Raw genomic sequence first — 10,718 nt, 5'->3', positions numbered from 1 at the left:
GATTAAATAGTGATAATGACGACTATGATGATTTTTAGCTAGCTAGTATACTGATGTTGATGATATGATGCAAGAGTTTTTATATTAATATGATGATGATGATGATGATGATGATGATGATGATGATGATGAGTTATTATATCATTTAACGAAAGAAACCGCAGATTAGTTTCAGCTGAATGGATCCTAGATAAGTGATCAAGTATATGCCATATCCATATTATACTTTAGGTGATCAAGTATAATATGGATATGGCATATACTTGACCACTTAGCTATAGGATCCACATGCATCCAGTCGAAACTAATCTGCGGTACTTTCACCTAATGATTTAACAACTCATTATAATGTAAAACAATCACTAAATTAAATTGAAAACACAAAATTAAAGGGAAAAAAACACACCCAAACATTTAGTACCGGTTGGTGTACCAACCGGTACTAAAGCCCTACACGCACCCGGGCCTGTCTCGTGCCACGTGGTGGCACTTTAGCGCCGGTTCGCGATGAACCGGTACTAAGGGGGGGGGGGACCTTTAGTCCCCACTCTTTAGTGCCGGTTGCCGAACCGGCACTAAAGGCCGTTACGAACCGGCGCTAAAGCCCGGTTCTGCACTAATGCTTGCAATAGGGGTTAATCATAAGTGGGATGCTTGTCCAAGAAAAGGCAGTACCCAAGCACCGGTCCACCCACATATCAAATTATCAAAGTAACGAACACGAATCATATGAGCGTGATGAAAAGTAGCTTGACAATAATTCCCATTTGTCCTCGGGAACGCTTTTCTCATTATAAGAACTTGTCCAGACTTGTCCTTTGCTACAAAAAGGATTGGGCCACCTTGCTGCACCTTATTTACTTTCATTGCTTGTTACCCGTTATAAATTATCTTATCACAAAACTATCTGTTACCTGCAATTTCAGTGCTTGGAGAGAATACCTTACTGAAAACCGCTTGTCATTTCCTTCTGCTCCTCGTTGGGTTCGACACTCTTACTTATCGAAAGGACTACAATAGATCCCCTACACTTGTGGGTCATCAATGATGTTCTCCACTGCGCTACCCACCAACCAACCAGGTCTGTCGTCCGTTGCCGAGTACCGACGCCGAGTAGAGCTCAACTCTATGTTCACTTCCTGACGACACTGCGCTAGATAATTTCTAATTATCTCCGCATCAGTGTGTTTATGTTATCGATTGGTTGAACTGAGAAGCATTAGTGCATTTTATTATCAATTTATATCTAGAATTACACGATAAGAGATATTTTTCCTTTGTGCCTAATACGTAATATCTTTTGTCAAGTTCATTTCAGTGTATGAAGATCATTGAAACAAGGCATAAAAAGATATAGAAGATTAGTACCCCCTCCGTTTTAAAATAAGTGTCATTAATTCAGTACAACTTTATATTAAATCAAAAACATTTATTTTGAAACGAAGGGAGTAGTAATTTGTTTGTTAAAATATAGGGTGAATATTCAATGAAAATAAAAGATAGCGAGTGGTGACTAATGCCTACAAAAATTTATGATCTTTCTTAGTTTGGCCCGCCCAGCCTTTTCTTTCAAGCTCCGCCACTGTTGGCAGCCGGTAAGGAGGTATTGGTGAAATCTATTGTACAAATTTGTTTCCACGAGGAGTAAATATGTGCCTCTCGAAGAAAAAAGAAAGAAAATGTGTTTTTCCTTGCCGAGAGACACGACCATGTCTCTTGTAGAAGCGAATCCGTGCCTCCATGAGAAATAAACTTGTGCCTCTCGTGGAAGGAAAAAAGAGATGTTTTTCACGCAAAAAAAATAATTTTTTTCATCCAAAACCTTAAAAAATCGGGGCTAAAACAAAAAAACATCTAGAAGCCGAAAACGCGTACAGAAAAATAAAATAAAATAAAATTTAAAGGAAGCACCTAGAGCGCGACGCGTGGCGGCGGCTCAAAGCGTGCAAAGTGGCGCGCTCGCAGCTCATCCAAGTGACCCTTGCGGAGGCTCCTGAAGGAGTACTCCTTAATTAGTTGTTTTTTTTTGCGCTTGATTCATCCTAGTTTGTTGGAAACGGACGATTCAAACGTTTCTAGCGGGCTAGGCTGAGCAGTGCTTTAAACAGTGTGCGGCCCGGTGCAGACTAGCCATCCAAACAACCATTTCTTGCACTACACGGGCCTGGTTAAACCTCATTGAGGCTACCAAAACATGCCACCGGTGGCGTGTTTGCATCTTATTTTAATAATTTGATAGATTTTGCGCTTAAATCTTGTTCAATATGTGGTAAAACCAAATCCGGTTCAACCTGTCATAACGTGACACGTATCAAATGAAAATTCATCTCATGAAAGTTACTAATTAAGAAACGCCGAGTAGTATAAAGATGGATCCGACGTCTCAAGAAAGAAAGGATAGAAAGGAAGGGGCAGATCCAACGTCGCGGCAGAATCATGATTAAAAAAACCCTGCACGAGCTGCAAATGGTGCAGCGTGCGATGCGCGCCCAACCGCTGGCAAGCAGCGAGCAGCAATCTGCTGGATGGATTTCAGATTGGCTTCGGCGCCCCGCACGGCCTCATCATGCCAACGGATGGTATATACAGCGCGAGTTGACGAGGATTTGACACGGACCCCCGCGCGACCCCGACGCTTCCAGCTCCCAAAATCTAGCTGCTACACCTGTCCAGCTCAGAGCAGCAGCTCGTCGTCGTCCGATCGACATGGAGCGCGGATCAGTCGGGTTCGCTTGGCTGCTCGTCGCCGGGCTCCTCCTGGGTTCCGGCGCGACGCCGGCATGCTCCTCCCGTCTCCTTCCAGTTCCAGGTACGTTTAAGCGATTCTGTTTCCGCCGTTTACGTCGTTTGACGACCGGCAGGCAAACTGCGCGCGCGGCCGTATGATTTGCGAGCAGCTGACCGTTCATGTTCCGGCTGATGCAGATGCAGACGGTGACGCTAAGGTATGGTTCGCCGGTGGGCCAGGGTACGGCAGCGGCGGCAAGGCAGCTCTGGTGGTGGTGCGGCGGTCTTTGGGGCTGAGGCTGACGGCGCCGCCATCGCCGACGTCGAACACGCCGAGGGCCAGTGCGGCGCCGGCGCCCCCGGGAGGGCAAGTGTAATTCTGTGATCTTTGTTTGGTTGAACACAAGGTGTAAATGTGTGATAGAGTGAATCGGTGTGTGTATATAACGATAAGCAGCAAAACTACCGTACATATATTATCTCTTGGCTCTACAATCATAACTGTCTTCTCCTTGGGCTCCGATGCTATCGCCGTCGCCACCCATGATCGCTGTTGCTCCGACGGCGCTTCCGCCCATGTGGTTCACTGGTCTGCGTGCGTGAGGTTGATGTCGAATGCGATTAAAAAATAGTGCAGTCGCATGCGTAGGAGTAGTAGCGAAGGCATGGCCATGGAAATCTGGCACTCTCCACTGGGAACCGGCGCCTTGCCGCCGAGATTCGGTAGACCAGCCAGCAGCAGCAGGTCGTGGTCTGAAACAGCGCCCGTGCGCGGATGGCAGCGCGCTGGCACGCACCCGACAGGGCACATATATACATTACCCGCGGCGCCGCGTGTCCATGTACGTGTACGTGCACGCTCGCGAGTGCCGCCGTCCGAGCCGGCAGCGCATCCGAAGAATCGGCCGCCAAACGAGCTTCAGTTAGATCACGAATGGCCCTACAGTAATACTACTCCCAACGAATTGCGTGCCGATCGTGGAGCTCCGCAAAGTCCACCACAGCATGAGTGACGGCACGCGTTACACGCCGTCCGCATTTCCGCCGATCAAAGAAGTCAGTTGCGTTCATCCGAAATGCAGCATCGATGCTAGACTTCCCAACGAATCAGATATACTATTCGATGCTCGCACGCGTAACGACGGTGCTGCACGCACTGTCGTCCGTCGTCGGCGCCGTTTTATTATGCAAGGCCCGCGGCAGCGTTTCGAGGTGACCGGAGGCGGAGCATGTACAGTAGCTTTGTTTAGGAAGAGCAACAAAGTCAACCGGTGCATCGATCCGATCCAGTTGCTTGCAACATCGATCGACACCCAAAAACCGTGCACGAGCAGAGACGACGACACACTCAGTTGATTAAACCGCAACCGCTAGCAAGTACTAGCTAGTGCCAATCTGCCGGAGCTTAATCTGCTGGATATGTCATCATTAGGTTGCAGATTGGCTCCGGCGGTTCGACCCACCTCGCCTCATCATATCTCTATAAACTGTCTTCTCCTTCGGCTCCGATGCTATCGCCGTCGCTGCCCATGGCCATGATCGCTGTTACTCCGACAGCGCTTCCGCCGCCCATGTGGTTCACTGGTGCGTGCGTGAGGTTGAGGGGGTGTTTGGTTAAGAAGTCCTGGGACTTTTTCTAGTCACAGGGACTAATTAAAAAAGACTCTTCAGTAAGGTCTTTTTTTAGTCCATGTAGAAAAAGTCTCTTCCGTTTGGTTCTTAGGGACTTTTTTTAGTCCCTGGGACTAGAAAGTCCCTGAACTAAACACCCCCTGATGTCGACTACGTTTAGGAAAAATGCACTCGCATGCGTAGTAGTAGCGAAGGCATGGCCATGGAAATCTGGCACTCTCAACCGGCGTCTTGCCGCCGAGATTTGTTAGACCAACCAGCGCCCGTGCGGATGGCAGCGCGCTGGCACGCACCCGACAGGACACGTACGTGCACGCTTGCGAGTGCCACCGTCCGAGCAGGCAGCGCACCCGAGAATCGGCCGCCAAGGCGCCAAACGAGCAGACAGGCAGTACGCAACTCCAGACATATACTCCGTAGTAGGGTTAGGTGTCCATACCAGAGCGAGTTTGAGTTAGATCACGAATGGCCCTACAACAAGAGCTCTTTTATGGTACCCTGGAGGAAATTCTGGCCGTCAATTCGTGAAATCGTGCGGTTTGGCGTGACATGCACTGGTTAACTCCAGTTCTCGCGAGCGGTAGACCATGCACTGGTTAACTCCCGTCCTCCAGTATAGAAGTCCTGAGGGCATTTTGGGAAGAAAATTTCGTGAAGTTAGAAAAGGCATCAGCCCGGCCGCGTGTCGAACAGGCCTAACCGGCCCTCGTGTCCAACTAGCCCACCCCCTCCCCATCCCAATCCAATTTCGTTCCCCACCGTTTCCTTCGTTCTCCACCGCGCTCACTAGCTAGGGTTCCGGCCGCCGCCGGTGAGCGCCTGCCATTTATGGCGGATCAGGAAGCTGCCGAGAGGCCCATAGTCTCCATCCCTCGCCGTCCCCCGACGCCGCTGCTCCCCTGGACCCCGTCGCGCTCCGGGACAGGCCGGCGCTCACCCCCGAGTTCTCTCGCCTCGTCTTCTCCACGGAGCTCCCTGCCGACGCCCCACGCCGGAGCTGTGGGCCGACCTCCCCTGCGGCCCGAGTACGACCCCAAGATCGCCCAGCGCAAGGACGGCGGCGCTGGTGGAGCTGGTGTCGCAGTTCATGGTGGAGCTGGTGGGCACCAAGGTGGTGGACGGCGAGGCGCCGCCCAGGATCCTCCACTTCAACCCCAGGATCCGCGGGGACTACTGCGGCGAGCCGGTGATTGAGATGAACAGCTGCTACAGGATGCAGTGGGCCCGGTCGCACCGCTGCGAGGGCTTCGCCTCCCGCCCCGCCGAAGAAACTGGTGAGATTCAGATTTGCCTGCTTAATTCGTTCACCACTTTAGCTAGTAGTTGAGTTGAATTCATGTTGATTGAATTTGACTTCATCTTGCCATCTCGTGTTCTTCCCTTAGCTAAGAGGATTGGATTGAAAATGGTAGGAACTAGGAAGGGATGCAGCGTAGACATGGCGGACAGGCCCAAAATAAATACAAATTGTCCCGCAAAATATTAATCTCAATTCTCACTCACAGATTATGACCAAGTGATGTTAGACCGATCTATTTGCTGACTTATTTTTTACTTTGAAGTACTGCACTAAGTTGGACCTGGCTTGACCCAGTTAATGCACTTTAGTGATCTGTTGTTCAAGATTTTTTTTACCTAGACATGCATTGTCTGCATACCATGGCTAAACGAACAATGCTCATGGTGTACAAGTTCAGTGACACACCATGCTTACCTAGATTTGCATGAGTACTTACCGACATATCAGTCTTAAGGTTTGAGCTGTAATGCAATCATTGTACTGAACAGTGTGGAACGAAATCGTCAGTTAGAGCGTGCATGTACTTGAGTTTTTGGTACATTTCTTCTATCTGGTCTTCAGAAATACCCAAATCAACGCGTATTTCGTCATGTACATTCAGTTCAGATGGTCGAGATATGCACTTGTTTAACTTCACACTTGTTAAGTACAGTCCAGGATATGCTAAACCTTGCAAGTACCAGATGATGAGTGCTCTCTCTCCTACAGGTCAAAGAGGCCTGCAGGTCAAACAATGCTTGCTGTCACTAGAAACTGATCAAACTTAAAATTCAGTGCGAAACCATGTGCTTGAGATTTCCCACTGAAATACTCATGTGCGTGCTTTATAATTATAAGTTTCTCCACTACAGTCTGTCTACTTTGTCATGACTAAATGATTCAAAAAGAGGGATCGCACCCCATGTCTGCCTTCTTAGTTTAGGTCAAGCTAAAAATTCTTCTTGAATTTCCAAGCCACTTATATGTTCAGTTGTGTGATTTGCAGGCTGAGACATTGCTAGCTTACTTGCATGAGCAACGACAAGGGGGCGGCTCCAGGGCTGGACCAGGCGGCACAGCTGAGCATGCTGAAATGCAGAAAGTAATGCTTGGTTTGTCCTTCACCTCGTCGGCTCTGTTTCTTTATTTGGGCGTCGAGAACAGAGCAGCCCTATATGTATTGGGCGCGATGATCATGTGTAAATAACAGCCGACTTTTGGCTCAGTTCTGTGAATGTACATATGTGGTCTGCGACTGCGAGTGATGGAAGGTTAGATGGCTAGTCACTAACATCAGTTGAGAGGAGCATCCAGGTTATCTTAGGAGAGGTCATGGGTTGCTGCTTAGTTATATGTGTGGTGTCAAAGTTGTAGTTGTGTACAGGACGTATGTTTAGGGTGGTAATATGGTAATGCCAGCTTGGCTTTGCGAGGTTGTTGGATATCTAGCGTGACTTGTTTCGCAAACTGTTTCCCGATTTCACCTGCTCCAATTGGTCTGTTTCTACCATTTAGTTTGAGAACAGATCTGAATTCTCAAGTTTAGGGAGCTTACCACATATGCCATGTGGTAGTTCACATGCTTGTCTATCTGTATGTTAAACAATACTAGAAATGGCGGACAGGCCCAAAATAAATACCAATTGTCCCGCAAAATATAAATCTCAATTCTCACTCACATATTATGACCAAGTGATGTTAGACCGATCTATTTGCTGACTTATTTTTTACTTTGAAATACGAGTCTGGTTCAAATTATACACTGATAATCGAGATTCCAAGTAAGATTGACAACCAGACTAACATGTAAACCTTTTCCAGGCACCTCCTCCAGCTGTAGCACCTGCTGGTTCAACATTGCTTGAAATGGCATGTCAGAGTTAATTCTCTGATGCTGAACTTGATGGTTTGCACTAGCAGGTAAACATAAATTCATCGTTGCAGTATCTGTTACCACTTTGTAATGATGTCTACATTTGATGGAACTTTTTGTCATATGAAGGTTTTGGAGACACAAACAATATATTTTGCATTAAACTGAGAGCATTGTTTGACATACAGAACCCGTAATTCATGAAGAGAGACAATGGTAGACCGGTATACAATCTCTTACCGGAAATCCAATAGAACTAAAAAACTCTGTAAAAAGAATTCGTTTGATATTGAAGGATTTCACTTTATCATTTTGTTAACCAACACTAACACATACATGGCAAGAGAACATTATATTATACATAACCAATGGAGGCCTCACATATTAAAATTACTGACCAAGCACACAACCTTTTATTCACAACATCTAATGTGCATATGCACTCTCGGTTCCATCCACACATATGACGAGCATCTTGCACTAATTACCTGATTGACCATAGGAATTACAGCAACACCAACACTAGCTTATGACTTGAACACGCTTGTTTGGAGAAGGGTGGTGATATAGAAGCTTGCCCCAAGGCATGCTTTTAAAATACATGATAGAGCATTACAGGAAGCCTAGAAATGCAATAGTTCAGAGACAAGTTAAGTTCATCTCCCAAAGTAAGCTGCAATCCTACAAGTTGATGGTTCAAAGTGGCAAATTCTAAATTGTAAAACTTTCTAAAGTTCAATCAGAACTTCAAAAATACGAGCATAAAGTTTAAACAAATCATAATCCAAATTTTATTCTAGAGAAAGTAGCAAATTGTAGCAGCATTCAGCTCTCTTCGTCCTTCCTTCACGACTTTCACTATCTTAGTCCTCGCCATTTTGCCGTCCTTTCATGTTCAATGGAGACTCCACTAGGAGGGCAGTGAGTTGTTTCCTGAACCCGGGGATGTCATCCTGCGTAATAGGTTGAGTCAGTCTTATAGTTGTAACAACGGGAATGGTATGGTTAAATTAAGTGTGGACATCGTACCGCTGTGTAGGCTCGATCTAGATTGTTGCCTGTAAAATTTTCCATATTCTTTACCGCAAAAAGCCCACATGACATGCTGCAATCATATGGATTGTTTATAAATATTTTTTACTATGAATACTAAATGTATGATTTTAAGTGATGTGTACAGTACCTGTCTTTCTGTTGTGGTATGTTTTTGATAACTTGAAGTTTCCAAGTGTTGATGTTGAAATCCTTCCAAGTATCGACTTTTCGGCCACCATGCCGATATGCTACTTCCATATGGAGTTGCATGCCTTTGAGCTATAAAAAATTAAGAAGCATAAGACATATAATATGAGAATTAACTCTCGGTATATAGTTACTAAGCATTGAAAAATGTACCATATTTTCTAGTTCCGGGTGGCCTTTCTTAAACTGTTTTATTGGTGATGCCATCGAATCCAGAACTTGCACTGCTCTTTTTTTGGCATTGACAACCGCCACGTACCAATGCTTATTCATCATATTCACAGGAAGAGAAACCTGCATTTTAGACATAATTAGTTATGTACCATTTAGTAATTGACTTAGACTACTATGACTTACCATATCATGGGAAATGTAGTTTTTGCCATAAGTACTAGTATATGTTTGGTTCCGTAAAGCATGGGTATAACTTGGAACGCTTCCGTCTCTGACTAGCACATTGCTTACTGATGCTCTCTCTAGGAAGATATTCCCGTCGGCCCGTACATCTGGATTGGGGCGCATGTGGCGTACCCATGTTATGGCTGCATCCAAGATCTGAATCGCAAAGCAGTAAGGAATCAAAATAGAAATAACAATTTGTTAACTATTTAAGAAGTTAGCACATACCTTGCATTGCAGCCATCCGTCCTTAGTACTTTGAAAGGTTGGTGCTGTCAAGCATCTAAGATCAGCGCGATATAGATGTATTTCATCAATTTGTACCAACACTTTCGAAGAGGGGGATGTATTGACATAGTCAATGACCTCGTCAACAATCTTCTCATCTGGAGCATAATCCGTTCCCGTTCTGGGAGTACTCATGTCTTTCGGAGTTTTCTTGACTCTTTTAGTTTTTTTGGGTTCATCAAAATAAATAAAATCCTCATTATTTGCAAATGTGGATTTCCTGTCTCTCTTCTTCCGTCCTCTCATCGTAGACCCTCCTGTTACCTGCGTGTCCAAGGTAGGAGATTTAATAAAAAAAATAGTGACTCGCATATTTAATATACTTACTTACGTCTGATTTTCGTGCATCGTCTCTCTCAAACTCTTTTTGCATAGTACTGATGTCATCCTGAGCACCTTGCAAGTTTTTGTCACTAGTGATGTCATCCTGAGCACCCTGGAAGTTTTGCTCACTATTGATGTCATCCTGAGCACCCTGCAAGTCGTAGGGAGGAGCTTGTAAAATGAGAAAAATAACTCATATAATTAATATAATTACTAAATTACATCAAAGTCTGAGGACAAGTCACGTCCATGAAGGGGCGACGCAACAAATTTGTCGCTGTCATTGTACTCGTATTCTGGTCGGCTCCAATAGTCCTGCATAGGTACCCAGTTGTCATTATTTTGTACATATGAAGGAAAGAGTGATGCGTGTTTGGATGGTAGGGTACTTACATTGCCGTTCAGGTTGGTGTATAGCCAGTTCCTCAAATTTGCATTTTCCTGCTCTAGGTGCCTGAATTTGCGCAACATTTGTACGCGGGTCTGAAGGTGCTGCTCCATCAAGTCTGTTCTCACTCGGCAAACAAGATCATGAAGCTTCATCACCATCTACATGCATATTAATGAGAAAATTATTAACCCTTTGGTGCACGAAGAAGTACAAGACTGAAGAATAACAAATTACCTTTGAATCTGTCGGTGGCAATTCATCAAACAACTCAGGTGTCGGCGACCTTGGTACCTCCCATGGCTCCTTTAGGTCATGTACGGTCTGAAATAAATTGATGAAATTGGTTCTTATTTTATAATGAAAATAAATATGGAAGAATAAAGACAAATGTTGTACAATACGTAATTTATGTACCTCTCCGGCCTCAAGGCCGTGCTTATCAAAAATAGCATAGACTTTGCGCACCTTCTGCTCGTCCCAGTATTGGACGAGTGGTCTATCTCGTTTGCTGTAATCAATTGTTCTGTCTAATCTATCTAGACGACGCTTCTCCCAGAACCAAA

The 10,718-nt window shown here is 45.5% G+C and overlaps 1 protein-coding gene and 3 long non-coding RNA genes across 5 annotated transcripts; 1 reads left to right on the top strand and 3 right to left on the bottom strand.

Moving 5' to 3' along the window:
- Nucleotides 1-5,070: 5,070 nt before the first annotated feature.
- On the top strand, nucleotides 5,071-7,056 carry LOC119341136. The gene is made up of 2 exons (XR_005164912.1): nucleotides 5,071-5,633; nucleotides 6,645-7,056. It is a non-coding gene; the product is annotated as an uncharacterized LOC119341136 (long non-coding RNA).
- A 513-nt stretch (nucleotides 7,057-7,569) lies between these two features.
- On the bottom strand, nucleotides 7,570-9,227 carry LOC119341135 (putative ubiquitin-like-specific protease 1B). The gene is made up of 5 exons (XM_037613015.1): nucleotides 9,111-9,227; nucleotides 8,907-9,047; nucleotides 8,695-8,825; nucleotides 8,541-8,616; nucleotides 7,570-8,464 (listed from the first exon to the last, which is right to left on the bottom strand). The coding sequence occupies exons 1-5, from the start codon at nucleotides 9,111-9,113 to the stop codon at nucleotides 8,375-8,377; spliced, it is 441 nt and encodes a 146-aa protein (XP_037468912.1). The 5' UTR covers nucleotides 9,114-9,227; the 3' UTR covers nucleotides 7,570-8,374.
- Nucleotides 9,228-9,242: 15 nt separating this feature from the next.
- Nucleotides 9,243-10,035, bottom strand: LOC119341138. 2 transcript variants are annotated; one of them, XR_005164914.1, is made up of 4 exons: nucleotides 9,987-10,035; nucleotides 9,772-9,915; nucleotides 9,381-9,704; nucleotides 9,243-9,308 (listed from the first exon to the last, which is right to left on the bottom strand). It is a non-coding gene; the product is annotated as an uncharacterized LOC119341138 (long non-coding RNA). The 2 variants fall into 2 exon arrangements; XR_005164913.1 differs by having other exon boundaries at nucleotides 9,772-10,005.
- A 2-nt stretch (nucleotides 10,036-10,037) lies between these two features.
- Nucleotides 10,038-10,478, bottom strand: LOC119341139. Its single transcript, XR_005164915.1, has 3 exons — nucleotides 10,390-10,478; nucleotides 10,158-10,313; nucleotides 10,038-10,079 (listed from the first exon to the last, which is right to left on the bottom strand). It is a non-coding gene; the product is annotated as an uncharacterized LOC119341139 (long non-coding RNA).
- Between the last annotated feature and the right edge of the window lie 240 nt (nucleotides 10,479-10,718).

The sequence above is a fragment of the Triticum dicoccoides genome, chromosome 7B (genome assembly GCF_002162155.2).
Source record: "Triticum dicoccoides isolate Atlit2015 ecotype Zavitan chromosome 7B, WEW_v2.0, whole genome shotgun sequence".
NCBI classification, from domain to species: Eukaryota; Viridiplantae; Streptophyta; class Magnoliopsida; order Poales; family Poaceae; genus Triticum; species Triticum dicoccoides.
This window is presented reverse-complemented; position numbering and strand designations above follow the sequence as displayed.

What these genes read in the sequence shown, in the direction of transcription:
- LOC119341135 (XM_037613015.1), bottom strand. An exon ending in ATACCACAACAGAAAGACAG is followed by an intron (nt 8,617 to 8,694) that starts GTACTGTACACA and finishes ATATGATTGCAG; the next exon opens with CATGTCATGTGGGCTTTTTG. An exon ending in TAGATCGAGCCTACACAGCG is followed by an intron (nt 8,465 to 8,540) that starts GTACGATGTCCA and finishes CCTATTACGCAG; the next exon opens with GATGACATCCCCGGGTTCAG.